We start from the raw sequence: 22,287 nt of genomic DNA on the forward strand, positions 1-22,287 counted from the left end.
CGGAACAAGAGGAACTGAAAAAAATTGCATATCCAATCCGGATGTTGGTGCTATACACATGCAGAGCAGGTTAGAGATTATGAAAGCAGTGGAGTTCGAAAGGGTCAAAAAAAACAAAAAACGGCGCGATACACATGTGGAGAAAGTTAAAGAATATGAAAGTAGGAAAATTAGAAGGCATAAAAAAAAAAGATCGCAATAGCACAAACAAACCTAAATTATTACTTGAAAAAGGGAAAGTAATCACCACGGACCAGGTGTCATTGAAACAAAAGCAGGATAAAGCGAGGTCAGAAATAAAAGACAGAGTAGAAAACAAAGTAAAACGTCATAAAGAGGTTAAAAAACATGGGGGCCAAACACATGCTGAGCAGGTTAGAGATAATGAAAACTGGAATTCAAAAGACTCGTAGAAACACATGCAGAGCAAGATACAGAATATGTCAGAAGTATGTAAATATTGTAATGCTTTGAAGTTTAAGTCAAGAGAATTTCAAAAACAGAGTTTACCTCACATGCATTTATTGGTTACTTTGCAAAAAAAATTATTAACTGCTGATGATGCAGATTGTTTTGTCTGTGTTGAAATTCCAAACAGAAAAACCTATCCTAAATTATGGTACAAAATCATTTAACACGTCTCACTGACCTCATTAAAAAGGTTCAGCACATTGGGACTCGAAAGATTCCAATATTGTTTTTACAGAAGCTCTGAAATACAAGTGAAACTAATGAAATAGCAACAATTCAAAGAAAAAAAAAAATCTTAAAAAGTGTGTATCCGGAAAGACAAAAACGGGAGTTGGCGAGCGAAGTGAGCAGGGGGTGAAGCCCCCTAGTCTTTAAAACTAAAAAGCCTTATGAACCAAGAAGTACTTCTTTAATTGTGCAAACTAAATTTTTAAGTGGGGGAAGGGAAAAAAAAAAAAAAACTAGTATTGTAGAAATTCAGAACCTAGTCTTTTTATGAACTGGTGGAATTTCCTTACCTTGGCACGATTTTCCAGATGGACAATGTGTCATGTGATTTAGCACATTCTTCATCGTCCTGCAATGTGGAAGGGTACAGTGACGTACCTCTCCATTGGATTGCTCACGCCTCTGACATTTGTGAGCATGAAGCAGAAGGACAAGCTGTTGCTGTATTAACTTGCGCTTCTCAGGGTCAGCAGTAGGTCCTGTAGAAAGACCCTGCGTTGAGACAACTCCTGCAGTTGGCACCTGCTGGGACTGCTGCATCGGCGTCTAAAAAAAAAATTAGCTCTTTTATTGTGAAATATTAAGAACAAGCATTACAAAAATGCCATTTTAGAACAAGATTTTTATTTAGCATTTAAAGGCAAACAAATGCAATAAGAATATAATGATGTAATATTAAGTTTATGGTCAAATGTGTTCCTCAACACCCCACCACAACAAAAAGCTATACTAACACACCATGTCTTTTTGTTTTCAATTGACTGAGGTGAGCAGACAACAGTAAATTTACTTTTTTAGTAGGTTTGTATTTTCAGCATGTCACACTCCTCATTCTATTTATAGAGATCTTTATGAAAAAAAATGTGTTTTTAAATTTGCTGGGTTCTTTCACTTTGAGTTCCAGAAACCAGTCTGCCATCTCACTGATTACAGACCTGCTTTTGTTACTGTCTAGTTAGTGTCATTTTCATCTGCACTCCCAGACAGTTCTTCCCCAAATATGAACAATCTTTTGCTATGTGTCCACCTTCAAAACACATGATCCATCCTAAACAGCTATCTGTGGTACTCTACCATGATGCACCGGATAGAACTACCAATCCAGCATTTCATCTTCTTCGGACTTCACATTATTTAGTCATGTTTCACAAACCAATTTTACTTCAGTTTGAAAGTTTGTAACAGGTGGGCATAAAATAATCATTTTACAAAAGATTCAATTACAGGCTTTTCTGTGCCAAATTTTAATAAATGGTTTTCAGCAAAAGGTCCCACTGTGCCATTCACTCCCATCTAAAACATACACTGAAGTTTACAACTGTGTTCACTCACACATGCTGGCACGCCAGAAGGAACACTTGGCAACAGTACACTATCAGCAATTGATTTATTAAAAAAAAAATTAAAAATTATATACACACATACATAAACTGTATGTATATATATATATATATATATATATATATATATAAAACTATTTTTTTAATTTCAGTTGGTTTGAGAATGTAGCTTTAAATTTTAGCTTGGATTTCTTATTTCACTCATCTTTTAATTCTGTTTTATTTTCTTTAATAAAAATATATTTTTTGCAATATTACAATTCATTAACATTAGTAACCTTGCTTAAAACTTAAGTAAACCATTTACTGCTCTGTATTATTTGCCTTCTTCATAAATGTTTTAAACTTGAAACATTTATTTTGAATAGGTTGATTACTTTCATTTTTTTAGTGCATAAGCCATGGTTAAAGCCATCTGCAAAGTTTTAATTTACAAAGCAAATTTTTAATCCACTGAGCTACAGTAAAACACGTTTGCTGAGCTGATGTTCTATTTCTATACATAAATACTTACCAGGTTTGGAACACTAGTTAAAGCAGACCCCTTCAAGCCACTTGTAAAAGGCAAGCTACTGGAGAAGGCTGATTTGTTCTGTAGAGGAGGATTCACTCCTGATGGTCCAATCTGCTGCATCCCACTCTGACTGTAAGGCTGAACAAAGGGACCAACCTAAAAGAGACAACACATAAAACAAAAACTACACTGTCAAAAACAGAATGTATTAGTTTCATAGAAAACACACATAAACACATAACTCCTGAAACAGATTAAGAATGTTCTATACCCAAATATTAATTTATCCTAAAACAATGTTTTCCTACATTTGAAATTTATGAGTACTGTACCAGTTTAGTCAAAACATTTTCAAACTGTTTTCAATTGCCCAAAGCACTGAGCTGGGGCTTATAATGCATCTGGTGGCAAATAACCCCTAATATTTACATTCAAGCTTGTCTTTTGTTCTCTTCATTTTTAGATGCTTAATTACATCACATCATCAAGGAAAATGTAGAAAAAAAATCTAGTAAAAACTACTGTAATTCACCATCTCGAGTTTAATAAATTCTTACTTTCAACTTCATTGTCTTCCACCCACAGCTCACCAATTCTTCTCACCCATAGCTAACTTGCTTTTACTAATACTAACTGTGCAGTTTACACCTTGTCAGAACTTTAAAGTCAGAAATTTTTAAAAGCACAAGCATGGGTCTTGAACCAAGAGAAATGGGCAAACAGGTGCATCATGTTTGTTAATGCATAAAATGATTTTCAACCAAATACCAATTTTCCCACCCTTTTGTAACCCACTAATTGTACTTAACTGAAATGAAGGGGAAAAAAAGTGATTACTTTAAAATGTTAAAGCATTTAAAGGTCATTGTTTTACCCTGATAAAATTTTTTCAACTCAAATTCAAATTTTTTTCAGTATACAACAAAAATTTTGTTTTCATAACAGATGAGGAAGTCGGTGAATAAAACCATAAAAAAAAACAGAAAAATAAGAATAATTTGTTTTATTCATATAGCCTCTCCCATGCTCACTCTAGCACTATAGTAACTAGTTACAGACAATTACATGAGTTGTATTCTATTTAAACATTACACGTTATTAAAACATCTATTAAAATAACCCAATATTCTGCAAAAGAGTGTAATTACAGTAAATTTAATCATTCTGTTTAAAGTAAAACAAGATGTTTTTCTCAAAGAAGGAATGTATATAGTTCAACATGAAAGACATCTGAAGTAACAAAGTGCCTAAGCAAACTCACATTTTAGGTTCTTCACTTTTACTTTTATGTTTTCATGTACATCCATGTGCGACTTATTTAGGCTCCTGTGCCTTCTTTAAAACCCAAAGTACTTGGCCATTTCTTAATATGGGTTTGCTATAGTACTTTAAATTATGCATACAAGAAAACCCTCACAACCCCTTCCACCCACAGAAGACTTACTCTGGCCCTCCTCCAATACCAGTCTTATTATTGAGGAGCAGTCCACAAGTTTCTTAGAATGTACCAAGTGAAGATGGTATTAAAAGATGGGTTTACCTCTCTTCCACCATTTTACAGCACAACCTGGAGTTTCACATTTAAATTCCTATCCACAATAATGAGAAAATGTATTCAGGGAACGAAAAGACAGCAATGAAAAAATATTATGCTAAGTGATCTTTTTTCCATAAGGTTCGGTATAAAATTTGGAATGTGGTTCACAAAACTGAAACAACTCCTTAGCTTCTCATTTCAGCTTCAGTTTTAAAGTAAGGTTGACACATCACATTTATTTCAATAATGAGCATCATGAGAGTGCATGGCCTGAGCCTAATCATTACCTGCAGAGCCTTTAACAATAAAGGGAACTCCACTGTATACAATTTAGCATAGAAACAGAAATGCTAGTTTAAGTAGCCTGTTCACACTTGAGCACTGAAAACATTCAGTGTGTGTTTGGCCATTTCCCCAAGCAATTTTCACACATAGTTTTCAGGTGTTTTTGAAACCTTTTTAAAGTGTGTTTTGCAAAATATAATTAATGCCATTTACTTTTACCATTTTGTATGTTATGACATGATTTTTGTGTCTTCAGAATGTCTTCTATGAATTTAGTGCTATTGATACTGGCGATTACAGTCCTGAAGAGGGGTCTTCAGTGTTGCAAGTGTATATATTGTGCTCACCCTATTCTGCAGCAAAGGGAGTCTGGAGAACAATTCTGGACTCTCTACAAAGAACTCAGGCAGCATTCTGAAAAATCCCAGGATTACAATGGGTGTCGATGAGCAAGTAAGTACAGTGATATGAGAGAGCGTCTTTATATTGCAGAAGCTTATTTCTACTACTAAAGAAAAAAAACATTCAGTTATTTCTCCAAAAAAAAATAAATAAATAAAAAATTGGCTGCTACTATCAGCGCAACGTGATCCAGTCATTAAGTGACGGCTAACAAGGACAGATATTATTATATACATTTAACCCAACCTGTGCTGTGGGGTAATCTGTCCAGTTTAGGGTCACAGGGAGACAGTGAGTACCACAGCAGCACTGGGTGTTAAGGTAAGAAGCAAACATGGTGGACACAATGTGGACCTTTTCAGGGTGCAGTAGAAGAGCCAATCACAGAAGAATGTGCTATGTGCAATCCTGTGACAGAAACCTAAAAGTATTGGTTTCATTTTAATGCTATTGTTGGACACAACTATTTTGAAACAGTGTGATCTGGAGGTGCAATGGCCAATCAACATTCATACCAGGTGACTGTTGGGGATGGAAAAGTGGATGGATGTTATTTATTAGACAGTGGATGAAGAACTAAACATATTTTCTTAATTAAGAGGAATTACTGACACATTCTATTATTCACTGTTAAAACAGGTAGTCATCCTCAGTTAAGCAAATTCATTAATACCAATCAATCCAGAATTGCACTGGAAGAACATGCACTAGCCTATAATTCATTTATAAGTAATTTACTAAACTTGTCAGTATACAACCAAAGCACACACATGCGCTAGGACAACAGCACTTTTTAAAAACACCCCCCTATTCAACCCGCATTTTTGATGAGCTGCTTCACTACTGGCTCATCCAGGAAAAGGCAACAACTTCCTGTTAAAACGCATCACAAATTCACAATTTACTTGAATATTTATGTTTTTGGTATTGTTTTAAACTATTTTAACATACAAATCACTTTCAACTATTCTTTTGAAAAATATATACTAAGGATGTCCATATTTTCCACACTGAAAAAAACAACTGTATCCTTAGAAATACAAAAGCATATTTTTGATTGTGAATGAGGAAAGATGCAAAATAAGACAACATTTTTGTGATTTGCTTTTACATTTGTCCTTCGCACTCCTTCACAACAAAAGCAAGCAACTTTCCTTAAACTCTGCAGTATTCTTTACAACTTTTTTCACCCTTCAGAGCTCTTCCCTAGATCTTACTATGCCTTCCAATACTACTAGAGTCAGATTTTGAAGAAACATTTTAGTTTTAGATTCCACAAGCCAGCTTATTCACCCACTGCAATTAAAGTGCTCTTGAGTGACTAAACCTAAGAGCAAGTCACTCACCGCCCGTTACAGACAGACTGCTCCCCACAGCAGCCTAGTCACTGCTGCAGGTGTATTTTTCTGTTGGCCACCAGACAAGGAATGCTCCCTTTCTAACAATCATGCTGTTGAATGAGATACAATAAGGCAGTACACCCTGTGTGGGGTTATGCTGAAGCAGTGAGAATGACCAAAGCAGTTGGTTGTGGACAGGCTTTCATTTTATCTTACTGATCTCTTACACTTTTATCCTCCTTCACGGTTAATGAACTCTTCTGACCACAAGGCATTGGGTCATGCTGAGGTCTAGACTTAAGTTTAGAGGGGTGCTTTGCAGTGGCTGCCAATGAGCTTTGGAACAGCCCACCATTTTATATTAGGTCACCACCAACTTTGGTCTCTTATAAATCCCATCTTGTTTTAAATGTACTCTATAAATAAAATTTGAGTTGTTTGTCTGCTAAGTACTGTATTTCTATTTGAAGTGCTTAAACAAACTGGATGTGTTGCTACTTTGAACTGCTTTCATCATTTTGCAAACTTTGCATTTCACATTAGTTTGTAAGACATCCAATCTTTTATATCTAACCAATTTAAGACAAATTAAGGATGCATTCTTACTTTGCAACAAGCTCATTCATAAGAGAAATGCAGCTTGCCTCCATCCCTCTATTAACATGTTTTGACTGTACACACGTGACCAGCTTATCAAACTGGGGTAGTTAGTTGACTAATTTTCTTTCCCTGCATTGCTATATCCATTGTTTGCTAGATTGTTTAACTTTAAAAATTGGTACAAAAAGTGATTTTTGTCTTAAGTATTGCCATAAAACATTAATTTGAATTAAACGATTATAAAAAACACTGGACTTTAAACCAAGGGGTGCAGGTTCAATCCTGCTCTCTAACCTGATCTTCTAAGATGTCTTGGTTAAAGGTAATTGGTGAATATACAATAAGACATGCATGGTTTCATATAGGTGACGCTGCCAATATAAAACTGCACATTACAGACAGCACAACATAGATTGGAATCTGTGAAAGTACAATGATTGTAGGATATTGGCACATTTCAAAAAATGCCTTCCTGCCCAGATGAACGGTGCCTTGAGTCAAAGGCTGCCAGAATAAGCTCCAGTCTGCTGCACCTTCAAAATAATTTAAAGGGGCAAAAAGGAATAGAAGGATACATTTTTAAATGTAACAAGTAACTGTTGTTCAGATTAGGATACGAAAAAACAGTGCAAACTAAAACTTCAATCACAACTTACCTTGGCCATGCTACCAGACTGCTGTGCATTTAGCGGAGAATGATTGACCATTTGCACTCCCTGTGTCACTGTTTCTGCAAGAACACCGGTACTGCCTGAGCTTCCTCCTGGTTGTAAGCCTGGACTAGGGAACTGTACACCAGCTGTTTTACTATGACTTACAGACCCAAGCGTGCCATTCATGACCTGTCCTTGAGGATGGGAAGACTGATTTAAAAGTCCATGTGCCGTATTCAGCAGTGTCTGACTGAAATTACTGCTGATGCCGATTCCCACATGTGTCTCATTGGCAGTAGTACCAGGTACAGCATTCCCTCCTTGGACACTCATTTGCTTCTGGACTTGGGAACTAGCAGTGTTTGGTAGCAGAATTCCAAGACTTGAGGCAGGTGACGGAAGTGTCTGGGTTAGTGGATTCTTGACGAGGGATCCCATTCCCAGCTGGTTGTTACTAGTGTTAAGAATGGAGGTGCACCCAGGACGAAGAAGTTCAGGCAGGTGCTTGTGCTTCAGAGAAGTATCTGATGTTATGCTTGTTACTCCTCCTCCAACCCCACCATTAGTGGCCATGCTTTGGATGGTTGCTTCTCCATTTGGAATAAGCTCATCTGGTAGATCATTTTCAAGGTCAAACAACGTTCTGAAATCTAAAAACAATAAAGCATTTAATGTAAATGACCTTTCAGAATTTTATCAAGAGAGTTATTTAAAAGATTTAACAACATTACCCTCTTAACCTAATTTCATGGCCCCTGGGAGATGAAGCCTATCCTAGCAGCATTAGACTGAAACTAACCTTGAATAGCATGCCAGTGCGCCACAAGAAACACTATCTAACACCAGGACAATTTACACCAGCTAATTAACTTAGTATCCCCATTTGTGCAGAAATAAATAAGCCTGGGGGAAAAAAAAAAACCCACACACACTCCAACAGTGCACAGAACTGTGGGAGTAATGTCTTCCCTGTTTACACTTAATGTGGGGTTTCATTAAGTTAACTATAGATAATATTGGGCGGCATGGTGGCGCAGTGGTAGCACTGCTGCCTCGCAGTTAGGAGACCCAGGTTCGCTTCCCAGGTCCTCCCTGCATGGGTTTCCTCTGGGCACTCCGGTTTCCTCCCACAGTCCAAAGACATGCAGGTTAGGTGGATTGGCGATTCTAAATTGGCCCTAATGTGGGTGTGTTTGTGTGTGTCCTGCGGTGGGTTGACACCCTGCCCAGGATTGGTCCCTGCCTTGTGCCCTGTGTTGGCTGGGATTGGCTCCAGCAGACCCCCGTGACCCTGTGTTCAGATTCAGCGGGTAATATTTTAGCACAATATGCACACACTTTGTACATTTTGATAATACAAATAGATGGGACATATAGATTATGCAACACGAGTCACGGGAGAATCTGTTTTTTAATGGACATTTTTCACATTGTTTGGCACTGTCCAGCCAGTTGGGAGTGAATTTTCAATATTTCATTTCTCGAAGAAAATAAGAGATTAAAATGTCTTCTCAGCCACCATTACAAACTACATATAAGTGATTTTATATAAATATATATGAAAAATTTGGGTGTTGGATTCCTTTAATCCACTCATGATTCACAGCACCCTCCACAATGGAAGGCAACTGTAATATGCAAGATGCCTCACTGTTATTGCAAAGTCCAATGTCTGTGAGATGTGAGGTTTTACTTCCTAGTTGACTCATTAATTGCAAACACTGAACACATTTTCATATGGTCCTATGTCAGGTTAGAGAAACAGCCAGCAGGGTAACAATTTAATTGATTTTGAATGAGAATGGTGAACTGAAATGAAGTGCACCAAAGAAGGAAAGAGGGCAGTTGCACACACTGTGTATATGAAATAAGTTAAAACTAATCTTAATAAAAGTTGTCCTCTACTCAAAAATGATCATAATACGAATAAGAACTTTATCTAAAGACATTAGGATAGCAGCATCTGCTTAATACAAAGTAAGAAAATAAAAATGGAACATTTCACAGGTCTTATTATGCAATTTGTCTAAACACTTTAAACATATGCGATCCTAAACCATGGTTCTATCTACATTATAAACATCACTTGGTTAAAAAAATTTGAATTAAAGGTGTTAGTTTTTCAAAGAACAAAGGAGGGAAATGTAATCCGCAATACTGTTCTAAAAGCGACATAATCCAGTATAGATTCTTGGAAGCTGGAGTCTATCCTGTTAGCACTGGGTACAAGGCAGACACTGGCTCTGGATGGAGCACTAGTTCACTGCAGGGCCAACAAATGCACGCAGCAACAAAGGGCCAATTTGGAAGTACCAATCCATATGACAACCTAATCTTTAAGGATCTGAGAGGAAAACAAGGAGAATGTGCAAATTCCACACAGACAGTGAACAAGCCTGTTACTCAACCCACATGGAGGAAAATGGATCACAAAATGATTTTAACCTTACTAGAGGGCTTTGCCCCCTTCGCTCGCCCACGACCTACCCCAGACTCCCCGCCTCAGGATGTGCTCTGGGGATCAGGGGTAGATTCCCAGGTCGATTATGTAGAGCTTGCACATTTTCCTCATGTCAGTTTCCACCTACATTCTAAAGACTAATTTAAATTCACCCGACAAGAATGAGTGCGGATGTATGCATAACTGTATCCTATGATGGACTACTGTCCTGACAAGAATTTCCTCCTCCCCTTGTAAATCTGTACCAAAAAAGTGGTTTCTGAAAACTAATGCACAAAAAATTGATATGAAGAAGAAAGACACTTTTTGATCATTGGCCATGCATGAAACCCCTTTTTAGTTCCGTTTATTTATTTCAATTATTTTTCTAGTGTTGTGTTTTAAAACCCATCTACATCAAAATACCTCAAGTGTTCATCTATAAACATTTTTTTTTCCAAAATCCAAGGATCTGAAGCTAACACTTACTCATTTTTTTAATCTGCTTAAGCTTCATTGGCCACATGCAACTCTGTACGAATTCACCACTACATTATTTCTCCATAAATAGGTTCTACAAATTTTCTGGTGGATTTACAGAAAAAAAATACCTTTTTTTCTTCTCCTAAAGAGTAATTGAGAAATTAATCTGTTTCATCAGCAAACAATTAACTAAATTTCTAAATGCTTTCTATTAAAGATGGCATCTTTTCCATACACAGTATCATTACTAAATCAATACATGCAGTAAAATTCAGAACTAAACCTAAGAAAAAAGAAAATAATCTGATCCAAATAATCTGGTGCATTGCATTCTCAAACAAATCTAACCTGACAAGTCACAGAAATTCTTTTAGCCATGCTTGGCAAGTATAAAAAGTGTTACAGTTTCCACATGGTGTGACCGAAATGTATGCAAATATCCTTAAATGAAATTCTACAAGTGCACTTTTTTCATGACTGAAAACTGCAATTTGTAATCTAAAACTGTGAAGCAGAGGGGCAAATCAAGCAAACAATGTGTTACAACAATGTTTAATTAAGGCTATATCTATCAATAAATGCTACTAACATGACATTTGTGGGGATTGTTTGCCAGAGTTTAATAAATTGTGTGGTATTTGGCAGTTTGTAATATGTCTGCATATTACAAGTTTATTTTGCTCCAACACATACTGTAGCTGATAATATCTGGAAGAAGAGTGTTTTTTTTTTTTTTCTATATCCGATACACTTTAACTTTTATAATAAACTGAGCGAGGTCAAAGAGACAAGCAAAAAAATGCAACTCCAAAAGTCACCTTGTTTTGCTTGGAATTAGTTGAATGTACTGTACCTTAGTTGAACAATAAGCAAAGATCTGCCTTGTGCAAAACAATGAAAGTTATCAGCCAAAAGAGCAAATGAGGAGCATACATTTTTGAAGACCTAGCACAACTCAAACTGAGCATATCAAACTCAGACTGTATGACCCTCACAATCACTGCTGGTAACATGTTTTAAAAGACCTTCTGTGCAAGCTGCAGAGATGTAGCTGACAAAACTACATGGTTCTAATTAAAACAGCTAAAACACTGCATTCTGAACAACCATACAAGTACAGTGCATACACCAAAATGCACTTAATTCTTATGTACAAATTATTCTAAAAACACCAAACCAGGCTGAAGACATATAATGCTTTGCGATAACCAGCAATCTGTGATTCAGCCAAACACCATCTTGGTAAATAGAAAATGTATAGCACTGGACTATAGACAGCATATTTCCCAGGACAACACTAGAGTTAAGGGCAGCACGGTGGCACAGTGGTAGCACTAATGCCTCGAAGTAAGGAGACCTGGGTTCACTTCCCGGGTCCTCCCTATGTGGAGTTTGCATGTTCTCTGGGTGTTCCGGTTTCCTCCCACGGTCCAAAGGTGCATTGGTGATCCTAAATTGTCCCAGTGTGTGCTTGGTGTGTGGGTGTATGTGTGCCCTGCGGTGGGCTGGCACCCTCCCTGGGATTTGTTCCTGCCTTGCACCATGTGACCCTGTATTAGGATATAGTGGGTTGGACAATGACTGACTGACACTGGAGTTAAGTTATTTAAGAATGTTTAAGATAAGCCATTGAATCATGGAGGCGAGTCATGCTTACTTAGCGATGGCTGGGGGTTTGAGGTTTTGTGTTTATGTTACCCTTGATACACAATTTCACATCTCTAAGTTGTGGCTAAATTTGAGATACCTGGAAAGCATTCTTATAGACACCGGTGCTGTCAAGTAGCATGTTAAGCTTATCAGGCTTAGAAAGTTTGAAACGGTGCTGGAAAATCATAGCTGCATGAAATAAACCCGGCAATAATTCTTACTTGTGTAGTTTGCTGGCTTCAAGATGACAAGATTCAGTAAGTGCAATAGTCAAATTTTATATCCCTTCCAACTTCATGCAAGGTGTCATGTAATTTTTTTTTAGCCAAAAAAATCTCAGAATTTCAGCTATCCATTTCAGTGCTGAAGGGAAACTACATTCAGTGCAGATGATGTTATATTCTTACACTTGCCATGCTACCCATCTAAGACAGGTTGAAATCTAAGTAATCAACGTAGACCTCAGCATTCATGATTGCACTGTGCAATCTTTTGGAATGCATTTTGTAATGCATATGGTAATAAAATACATTGCAAATGTCAATCCAACAGATGGAGCATCACAAACATTAACACTGCACTAATCCCATACCAAACAGCACAGAACAAGGACATAAGCATATTAGTTGGGCTGAGTATTGGCACTGATGTCCCAATTCAACACAATATTGGTTTTATCTTGACTGAATCAGGGTGCACTGATATATTTGAAGTGCTAGCTTTATTAGAGATTACTTAAACATGCATGGAGAACATTAATATAATGTGACAAATTTCAGTAACACTTTATTTGAAGGGCATCTACATAGTGTCTTCATAACATGTTTATAAGCAAGGAATGACTTTTAAGAACCAATACTTGATTAGTAATGAATAGTTAATATCAGTATTTGCATGATGTGGAAGAAAATATCACTGCTCTTTTAAATAAATAAATACTTCACAGCGCTGCACTCATTTAAAATTCACCATAGTTTAGCAAACATCTAATGCCACATCAGAGTCCACACATATTATGGGGATCCTCTTTTTAATCCAATGCAGTGGCATCAACTTTATAAAACAAGCCATGTGCGCCCAACTACGTTGCGCGTGTTAAACTTGTCTGTGAAGGGCTCACTGTTTAAACGTGGCTGCCAGTCGTGAACTGAGCCCTTCGTCGCACAGCATTATGATTTTTTTATAAGGGAAACAAAATTACAAAAGAACACCCTTGGACATTGATTCGATAGGAACGGCCTACTCGGAATCACTGTCCGAATAGTAATTATGTGGTGGTGTAGGAGCATTTCTGCTTCTGACCGTTCACAGTCCGTCTCGTTTTCATGACACTATCGTTTCCTCTCACGATGTCTTCTCAACCTTTCTCCAATCTCGCAGGTTAGTTTTTTGTCAATCCAAAGAGTAAGACAATATACACGGAGCAATGGTTATAAAAGGGGGACACACAGGTATCCAGGCTCTTTAAAGCATAAATAGGGATCACTTCACTGACATGTGAGCAAGCCACGGTACAATTGTGAGATGCGCAGCACTCGCCGGCTACAATGTAACAATAATAATTTTCTGGAACGTGCTGTTACGTTGTCATTCATTTTACCCACTGTCTTTCTTTCATGCATATGTTACGTAGGCATGTACCTTTTATCTTCGGCAATCTCATTCTCTAACCAGGCCTCAGGAGCTAACCAGCATAACACTGTCCACCACCCCTTTCGTTATTCCGGCACATTGTTGACATCCGTGAGTAACAACAATGTACTAAACTGGAAGGTGGTCTACGCATGCGTGGAACTCGCGGACAAAGATCAAGATCTAAATGAAGATCTCTAGTTAATTTAAAGCACAACAATTTGTTTAGTTTGAATGTCTGTGTTTTGAGGTGTGACTGGAGTACTATAGTCTTTAGTAGTATAAGTCTGGAGGAGATTCTTAATGCAATGCCTATGTTTAGGCTGTCTCTCTACTGCCATCTAGTGCTTCTAACTAATTCGCGGACAAACAAAGATCAAGATCTAGCAAATAATATTAAAAATAATTAAATATTGCATCTAAAATAATAAACATATCATTCAGTAACCTATTATCCAAATTTCCCATATTGGTCATTTTAAACTAATCTTGAATTAGTCAAAATTAAAGATACGGTAGGAAGATTTGTTGTCTTTCTAGAATTCTACAAGTTACACGTACATTTGCTCAGGTTTAACGGTTACGTCAACCATTCCTGGAAAAGAGTCCTCACACTTCCCCCTCAGACAAAAAAGGAAGCATACTAAAACAGGGATCTAATGCTGAGGCTTGTTGACAGCGGTATTGGATGAATGGAATAGAAGACAAAGAGCCACCATTGACTGACAACTCCACCAATATGATCTGTGCGGTACAGCTAATAGAGCTACTTTACGATGGCTACTCTGCGTACATGTTCACCTCGATACCACAGGCTGCTCTGAAAATTCCAACAAATGCTCTCTTGCTCAGCCGGGTGAGGCACGTTGCAAACATTTTCTACAGTAGCAGTACAGCTACTGTAGCCACATGCTAAACGAGAAGCAATGTGTGTTGTACTTGCCAACACACAAACTTGTAAACTGATGTGGTTATGCGAAGAAACGGCACATTGAAGATGCTAGAAAAGTTTTAGGAACAACGGCCAGCATCTCAGCAGCTCTGCATACTAGTATAGGCAGCAAGTTTACTTCCGGTGTGACTGGCATGAAGTGCGCTTGTCTGGGACACTCCTGCCACAGGCACCCAGTTGTTTTTAATGTAATGGCATGTAATTGTCATGTAGGAATAAGCTGCCCTGGATGTCCTGTTGTTTGTTGCAAGTTAAGGCTATTCTCTCCACTGACCCGAGAAGACTTGGCAAAACTTTGCTTAAGATCTACATAGGTACAATGAATTCACTCATTTGCTTTACTTTTAGTGTAGTACACAGTGGTTCCAAAAACTATATCATTTCTTGAAAGGCCTTGTTGTCAATAACAGTATAGGGTCTCATATCTTTACAGATAAAAACTGCTATAGATTGTTATTTTGGGGCATGAGACAAATTAAGCTAGGATGTAAACCCTGTCTCCAGTGTAGATTGTTTAGCATCTACCTGTTTGGATGTTGACCGAGTCAACACTTCTGGGTGATTTCTTAAATCTGTTGCGTTACCACAATATTTAACTTCTGAGTTGCACAGCTTACTATGGCTTTGCTTTTATCCAGCTGCTTTATCTACCAATGCAATGTTTTAATATGTACAGTGGTGTGAAAAACTATTTGCCCCCTTCCTGATTTCTTATTCTTTTGCATGTTTCTCACACAAAATGTTTCTGATCATCAAACACATTTAACCATTAGTCAAATATAACACAAGTAAACACAAAATGCAGTTTTTAAATGATGGTTTTCATTATTTAGGGAGAAAAAAAATTCAAACCTACATTGCCCTGTGTGAAAAAGTAATTGCCCCCTGAACCTAATAACTGGTTGGGCCACCCTTAGCAGCAATAACTGCAATCAAGCGCTTATGATAACTTGCAATGAGTCTTTTACAGCGCTCTGGAGGAATTTTGGCCCACTCATCTTTGCAGAATTGTTGTAATTCAGCTTTATTTGAGGGTTTTCTAGCATGAACCGCCTTTTTAAGGTCATGCCATAGCATCTCATTTGGATTCAGGTCAGGACTTTGACTAGGCCACTCCAAAGTCTTCATTTTGTTTTTTCTTCAACCATTCAGAGGTGGATTTGCTGGTGTGTTTTGGGTCATTGTCCTGTTGCAGCACCCAAGATCGCTTCAGCTTGAGTTGACAAACAGATGGCCGGACATTCTCCTTCAGGATTTTTGGTAGACAGTAGAATTCATGGTTCCATCTATCACAGCAAGCCTTCCAGGTCCTGAAGCAGCAAAACAACCCCAGACCATCACACTACCACCACCATATTTTACTGTTGGTATGATGTTCTTTTTCTGAAATGCTGTGTTCCTTTTACGCCAGATGTAACGGGACATTTGCCTTCCAAAAAGTTCAACTTTTGTCTCATCAGTCCACAAGGTATTTTCCCAAAAGTCTTGGCAATCATTGAGATGTTTCTTAGCAAAATTGAGACAAGCTCTAATGTTCTTTTTGCTTAACAGTGGTTTGCGTCTTGGAAATCTGCCATGCAGGCCGTTTTTGCCCAGTCTCTTTCTTATGGTGGAGTCGTGAACACTGACCTTAATTGAGGCAAGTGAGGCCTGCAGTTCTTTAGACGTTGTCCTGGGTCTTTGTGACCTCTCGGATGAGTCGTCTCTGCGCTCTTGGGGTAATTTTAGTCGGCCGGCCACTCCTGGGAAGGTTCACCACTGTTCCATGTTTTTGCCATTTGTGGATAATGGCTCTCACTGTGGTTCGCTGGAGTCCCAAAGCTTTAGAAATGGCTTTATAACCTTTACCAGACTGATAGATCTCAATTACTTCTGTTCTCATTTGTTCCTGAATTTCTTTGGATCTTGGCATGATGTCTAGCTTTTGAGGTGCTTTTGGTCTACTTCTCTGTGTCAGGCAGCTCCTATTTAAGTGATTTCTTGATTGAAACAGGTGTGGCAGTAATCAGGCCTGGGGTGGCTACGAAATTGAACTCAGGTGTGATACACCACAGTTAGGTTATTTTTTAACAAGGGGCAATTACTTTTTCACACAGGGCCATGTAGGTTTGGATTTTTTTTCTCCCTAAATAATAAAAACCATCATTTAAAAATTGCATTGTGTTTACTTGTGTTATATTTGACTAATGGTTAAATGTGTTTGATGATCAGAAACATTTTGTGTGACAAACATGCAAAAGAATAAGAAATCAGGAAGGGGGCAAACAGTTTTTCACACCACTGTAAGTCCACACATCTAATTTAAGTGTCGTACAGTGCATCCGGAAAGTATTCACAGCGCATCATTTTTTCCACATTTTGTTATGTTACAGCCTTATTCCAAAATGGATTAAATTCATTTTTTTCCTCAGAATTCTACACACAACAACCCATAATGCCAACATGAAAAATGTTTACTTGAGGTTTTTGCAAATTTCTTAAAAATAAAAAAAAAAAACTGAGAAATCACATGTACTTAAGTATTCACAGCCTTTGCTCAATACTTTGTTGATGCACCTTTGGCAGCAATTACAGCCTCAAGTCTTTTTGAATATGATGCCACAAGCTTGGCACACGTATCCTTGGCCAGTTTCGCCCATTCCTCTTTGCAGCACCTCTCAAGCTCCATCAGGTTAGATGGGAAGCATCTATGCACAGCCATTTTAAGATCTCTCCAGAGATGTTCAATCGGATTCAAGTCTGGGCCACTCAAGGACATTCACAGAGTTGTCCTGAAGCCACTCCCTTTGATACCATGGCTGTGTGCTTAGGGTTGTTGTCCTGCTGAAAGATGAACCATCGCCCCAGTCTGAGGTCAAGAGCGCACTGGAGAAGGTTTTCATCCAGGATGTCTCTGTACATTGCTGCAGTCATCTTTCCCTTTATCCTGACTAGTCTGCCAGTTCCTGCCGCTGAAAAACATCCCCACAGCATGATAATGCCACCACCATGCTTCACTGTAGGGATGGTACTGGCCTGGTGATGAGCGGTGCCTGATTTCCTCCAAACGCGACGCCTGGCATTCACACCAAAGAGTTCAACCTTTGTCTCATCAGACCAGAGAATTTTGTTTCTCATGGTCTGAGAGTCCTTCAGGTGCCTTTTGGCAAACTCCAGGCGGGCTGCCATGTGCCTTTTACTAAGGAGTGGCTTCCGTCTGGACACTCTACTATACAGGCCGGATTGGTGAATTGCTGCAGAGATGGTTGTCCTTCTGGATGGTTCTCCTCTCTCCACAGATGACCTCTGACAGAGTGACCATCGAGTTCTTGGCCACCTCCCTGACGAAGGCCCTTCTCCCCCGATCGCTCAGTTTAGATGGCCGGCCAGCTCTAGGAAGAGTCCTGGTGGTTTCGAATTTCTTCCTCTTATGGATAATGGAGGCCACTGGTGCCTGGAGACAATCCTGTCTCTGAGGTCTACAGACAATTCCTTTGACTTCATGTTTGGTTTGTGCTCTGACATGAACTGTCAACTGTGGGACTATCTATAGACTGGTGTGTACCTTTCCATATCATGTCCAATCAACTGAATTTACCACAGGTGGACTCCAGTTAAGCTGCAGAAACATCTCAATGCAGCTGAGCTTAATTTTGAGCTTCATGGCAAAGGCTGTGAATACTTATGTACATGTGATTTCTCAGTTTTTTTACTTTTAATAAATTTGCAAAAACTTCAAGTAAACTTTTTTCACGTTGTCATTATGGGGTGTTGTGTACAGAATTCTGAGGAAAAAAATGAATTTAATCCATTTTGGAATAAGGTTGTAACATAACAAAACGTGTAAAAGTGATGCGCTGTGAATACTTTTGCACTTTGTGCAAAATCCATGCAGTAAAGCTCTTTATCTGTAGTAAGCCTTAACAGGTGCATTAGCAACATCTACTTGAACAGACACCAAAAACGAAGATAAGCAAAAATCTACATATAGTAACACAGCAGGATAGAGATCAACTAGATCAATCTTTAGAAATTAAAAAGATACTCATAAACAATGAGTAATAGGAAAAGCTGATATTTTACCTAGGCCTACTTATTACTACAAATGTTTGTGATGCACCATCTGTTGGAATGACAAATGCAATAGATATGTCTGTGTTATGTGCCATTTAGCATGGCTTTTGTAATTGCAGTGTTAATTCCTGTGATGCTCAATCTGCTGGAACGACGAAAGTAATGCAGTTTATTACAGGTGTTTGTGATGCATCATCTGTTAAGAGTGACAAAAGCAACACACATGCCTCTGTTATGTGTCAGTTGGGACGGCATTCTTAATGCAACGTTAATGTTCAACAAATGTTTGTGATGTACCATCTGTTGGAATGGCAAAATCAATGCACATGTCCCCGTTATGTATCAGTTCATAATGCAGTGTTAATGTTTGTGATGCAACATCTTTTGGAATGACAGAGAAATATATCAACCGGATGGACACACAGATACTTATCCTTTTATTAAGGTGGATATTTTGGTTACTTTGCTACTCGCGTTTAATGACAGGGAGATTAAATCAGAATTCCCTTTATTGGTCAGGTACACGTGTACTAGGAATTTCAAAGTATTGGTGCAGCATACAACAAAGAATACAAAAGATAAATATAAAATGATAAAATATGTTGCAGCAATAAAAAATACATAACAGGATTAAAATGTCAAACTAGTCTCGTGTGCAGATATTCATAGGTAAGGAGTAGAAGCTCAGACCGGTTTAGTCAGAATATTAATTTGTTACCAAACGTATGCCCTTCAAAAATGCGTAAAAACAATACAGTATGCTATATCAATCCATCTATTCATTAAATTCTCCTCGCCTGTTTATCCAAGGCGGAGAGGCAGGGCAGCCATCATTGGGCGCCCGGACAGGGTGCCAGCTAGCCTATCACTGGGCTAATATGCTAGTATTAACTGAATGCAGTCAGTCATTAATTGCATCTAGAAATTTCTTTAAAACGGTTTGCACATTGCCATTTGGCTCGTCTAATTTAAAACAGGAAGCTATCGTCGTGTTCCTACAATTAGAGGGGTCTCCGGACTGAAGCCGCTCTGCTTTTTAGAACTGCGTAGATGAAGCGAAGATCTTGACAACCTTTACAAAGTACAAGGATGAAATTTGTACTGCTTAGTTATAAGAAAACAATACGCGCGGGGTGAGAATGAATGACCTCGTTTGATAAGGTTTGTATGACATTCATTATATCACGAAGCCTAAAATGTTAAACCTTGTTAGAAAATATCATCATTCGTATAAACCTAACGAATCATCAAGCCACTTTTGGCTGAGGTTATTTCTACATTCACTTGCTGTGTGGCGAAACCTTAGGCAACACAACCCCAGCTAACGTCGGGATCCGACAGCAACTGAGAATGAACTTCACATAAAGACTTCGGCTGTCATAAATCAACGGGGAATCTAGCCGCCGGTGTTTCTTTCCCCGCTATAACAGCGTGACTGCACTTTTCAAAAGTGACACTTCTGCGAGGACCGCTCAGTGACGGCACACCTCTGAACTAAACCACGAGTTCTGATCAGCATCTCCAGCCGCCACTGAAGCGCGTTAGCAGGCGATTAAAATGCGCAGGGTGGCTTAAATTTGACCACTTTAAAGGGCGGGACCCGACGTCACGTAAACTCCCGTAGTTCTCCCGCTCACGGCCGCCAGTCAACACGCCTCAAACACAAACACGCGCGCGAGCGAGCGACTGAGCTTTCCGATGCCTTACCTGCTCCATCGGAGGATGACATCACAGGCGAATTCAATTTCGGCCGTTTGGCGTTGGGTGCTCCGTCTAATGTTTTTTTCTCAGCCATGTCCCCGATGCAAACACTTGCCAAAATAAGTGACCCCTTCAAAAGAAAACACAAATCTCCAGACAAGTCGGTAACACCTTCGTCGTCGAAGGCTAAGGCTGAAGCACTATCTGAAAACGGTGGCAACAGCGCCCCGCTTCGCTAGTGTCATTCACCCCATGACAGTCCAACACCCACATTATCTGTACGAATGTCTGTAGAAAATCATTCAGCACACGTCGTCCTCCTCTTCAAGCGTCATTAGTCTAATTGTCGACATATTTGCATAAAGAACGCAACAGCTCGGTTTTCAGCGTCTTTGCCGGGCAGCATGCATAGGCGCTGCAGGAGAAAACCAAAGAATTTTCCGGCGTGTCTGCACTTTACCCAGTCGCTCGTCTCCCCAGACGCCACTCGATGGTTACCGGTAAACCCCGCGAGTGCAACACGGACTGAAGCAGCTCTCGCCGAAAGGGAAACCAGCTCTTCAAGCAGAGGGGGAATCCTTCTCGAAAGATAGCGTCCCGGACTCCTGGTTTTCTTTACTATTTCCGCATGGAAGCCTGGAAAATAATCAACCTTCTGGGAAATTGTCAGTCAGGATTTGCGCACCCCAGCACTAATTAGCGAGGGGGTAAATAAAAAAAACCAAGATTCCACGCAAATCCAGACCTAGGACCGCGACAAGATGGCGGCTGTTGATTCCTTCGATACAAAAAAGTTTTTTTTTCTTTTTTTTTTCCACCACCCCTCCTTAGACTAAAAAGGGGCGTGGTCGTGCAAACACACCCTGACGCAGCCGCCTGCGCCACGTGCGTCCTGGCGGAAAGTCTCGAAAACCGTGAGAGACAGAAAGAAAGAAGGAGATGCACGAGCGACTCGCGGAGACGGAATTGTCGCCACTGCCGTTCGTGCCTGCACTAACAGGAGACAGCTGTCACTAGGTGGCTTCTTCATTTTCGCGCAGGTGCCACCTTCACAACTTGAAAAGTAAGGGGGTGGGGGCGCTCCGTGGCTAAGTGAACTCCATCCCAGTACAGAAAGTTCGGAGAGCTGCCGGGAACGGAAAGTGGAACTCAAACTTGGAATCTTTCTCCGTGTTAACATTTTCGTCCAGCATTACACGGAAGTCCCCAGCAAAAATACTCGACACCATCGGCTCGCTTGTTGTTAGGGACCCTGAAATCAAGATGTACGAACAAAAAAAAAAAAAAACGAATTAAATTATTAATTTAAGTCTTTATTGTCGCATACACTGAGAGAGCCTGGTGAAAGTCTTGCGCCACTTGGGGTGAGGGTAGGTTAGTATATACCAGCAATAATACAATAAGGTAATGCATAAATAAGCGTAGTAGAAGAATATATAGTGCATAACAGAACTGTACACAAATACAGATTGCATTAAACCACGAGTGTCAAACTCCAGGCCTGGAGGGCCGCAGTGGCTGCAGGTTTTCATTCAAACCCTTTTCCTAATCAATGACCAGTTTTCACTGCTAATTAACTCTTTCCACATCACTTTAATAGCCCTGTTAGAGTTCAGTCCTCTGAATTGATTCCTTTCTTCATTAAATGGCAGCCAAGCAGAAATGAGATGTGAAACCAGCCAACAGATGACCAGCTAAACTGGGGCTTCAAACTCCAACCAATCGCTTAACGTGAAGCCAATTCTTGCTGTTAATTAAACTCATTATTTGATTCCATGGCCTGTTGCTGCTCTCATTCTGCCATTCTGTTGATTTTTCTGTTTTTTCTAAGAACATCGTCAAGATATGTTGGTGACCTGAAAGATCAACCTTACTGAGACTGTCACCTTTCTTTATTTTCAGGTATTGTGTAATAGGCAGAGGTGAGCTGGTCATGTGGCAGCTTGTTTTGTGTCTTATTATTGTTTGGCTGCTAATTAAGGAAGAAGAGACAACCTAGGGGCCTG

General features: G+C 39.2%; 1 protein-coding gene across 5 annotated transcripts in view; it reads right to left on the reverse strand.

Annotated features, from left to right (window-relative positions):
- The window catches only part of LOC120541898 (CREB-binding protein-like), a 72,595-nt gene extending 51,049 nt beyond the window's left edge, over positions 1 to 21,546 (reverse strand). For 2 of the 5 annotated variants that reach the window (XM_039773855.1, XM_039773856.1), the window contains exons 1-4: positions 20,288 to 21,542; positions 7,374 to 8,020; positions 2,554 to 2,709; positions 990 to 1,245 (exon numbers count right to left, since the gene is read on the reverse strand). In XM_039773855.1, coding sequence (XP_039629789.1) covers positions 990 to 1,245; positions 2,554 to 2,709; positions 7,374 to 8,020; positions 20,288 to 20,375 — 1,147 coding nt within the window. In that variant the 5' untranslated portion in view covers positions 20,376 to 21,542. Of the gene's footprint in view, positions 1 to 989; positions 1,246 to 2,553; positions 2,710 to 7,373; positions 8,021 to 20,287 lie in introns of all 5 variants that reach the window. The other 3 variants (XM_039773854.1, XM_039773853.1, XM_039773857.1) reach the window with 2 other exon arrangements.
- Between the last annotated feature and the right edge of the window lie 741 nt (positions 21,547 to 22,287).

This window comes from Polypterus senegalus, chromosome 13 (assembly GCF_016835505.1).
Source record: "Polypterus senegalus isolate Bchr_013 chromosome 13, ASM1683550v1, whole genome shotgun sequence".
Classification (NCBI taxonomy): domain Eukaryota; kingdom Metazoa; phylum Chordata; class Cladistia; order Polypteriformes; family Polypteridae; genus Polypterus; species Polypterus senegalus.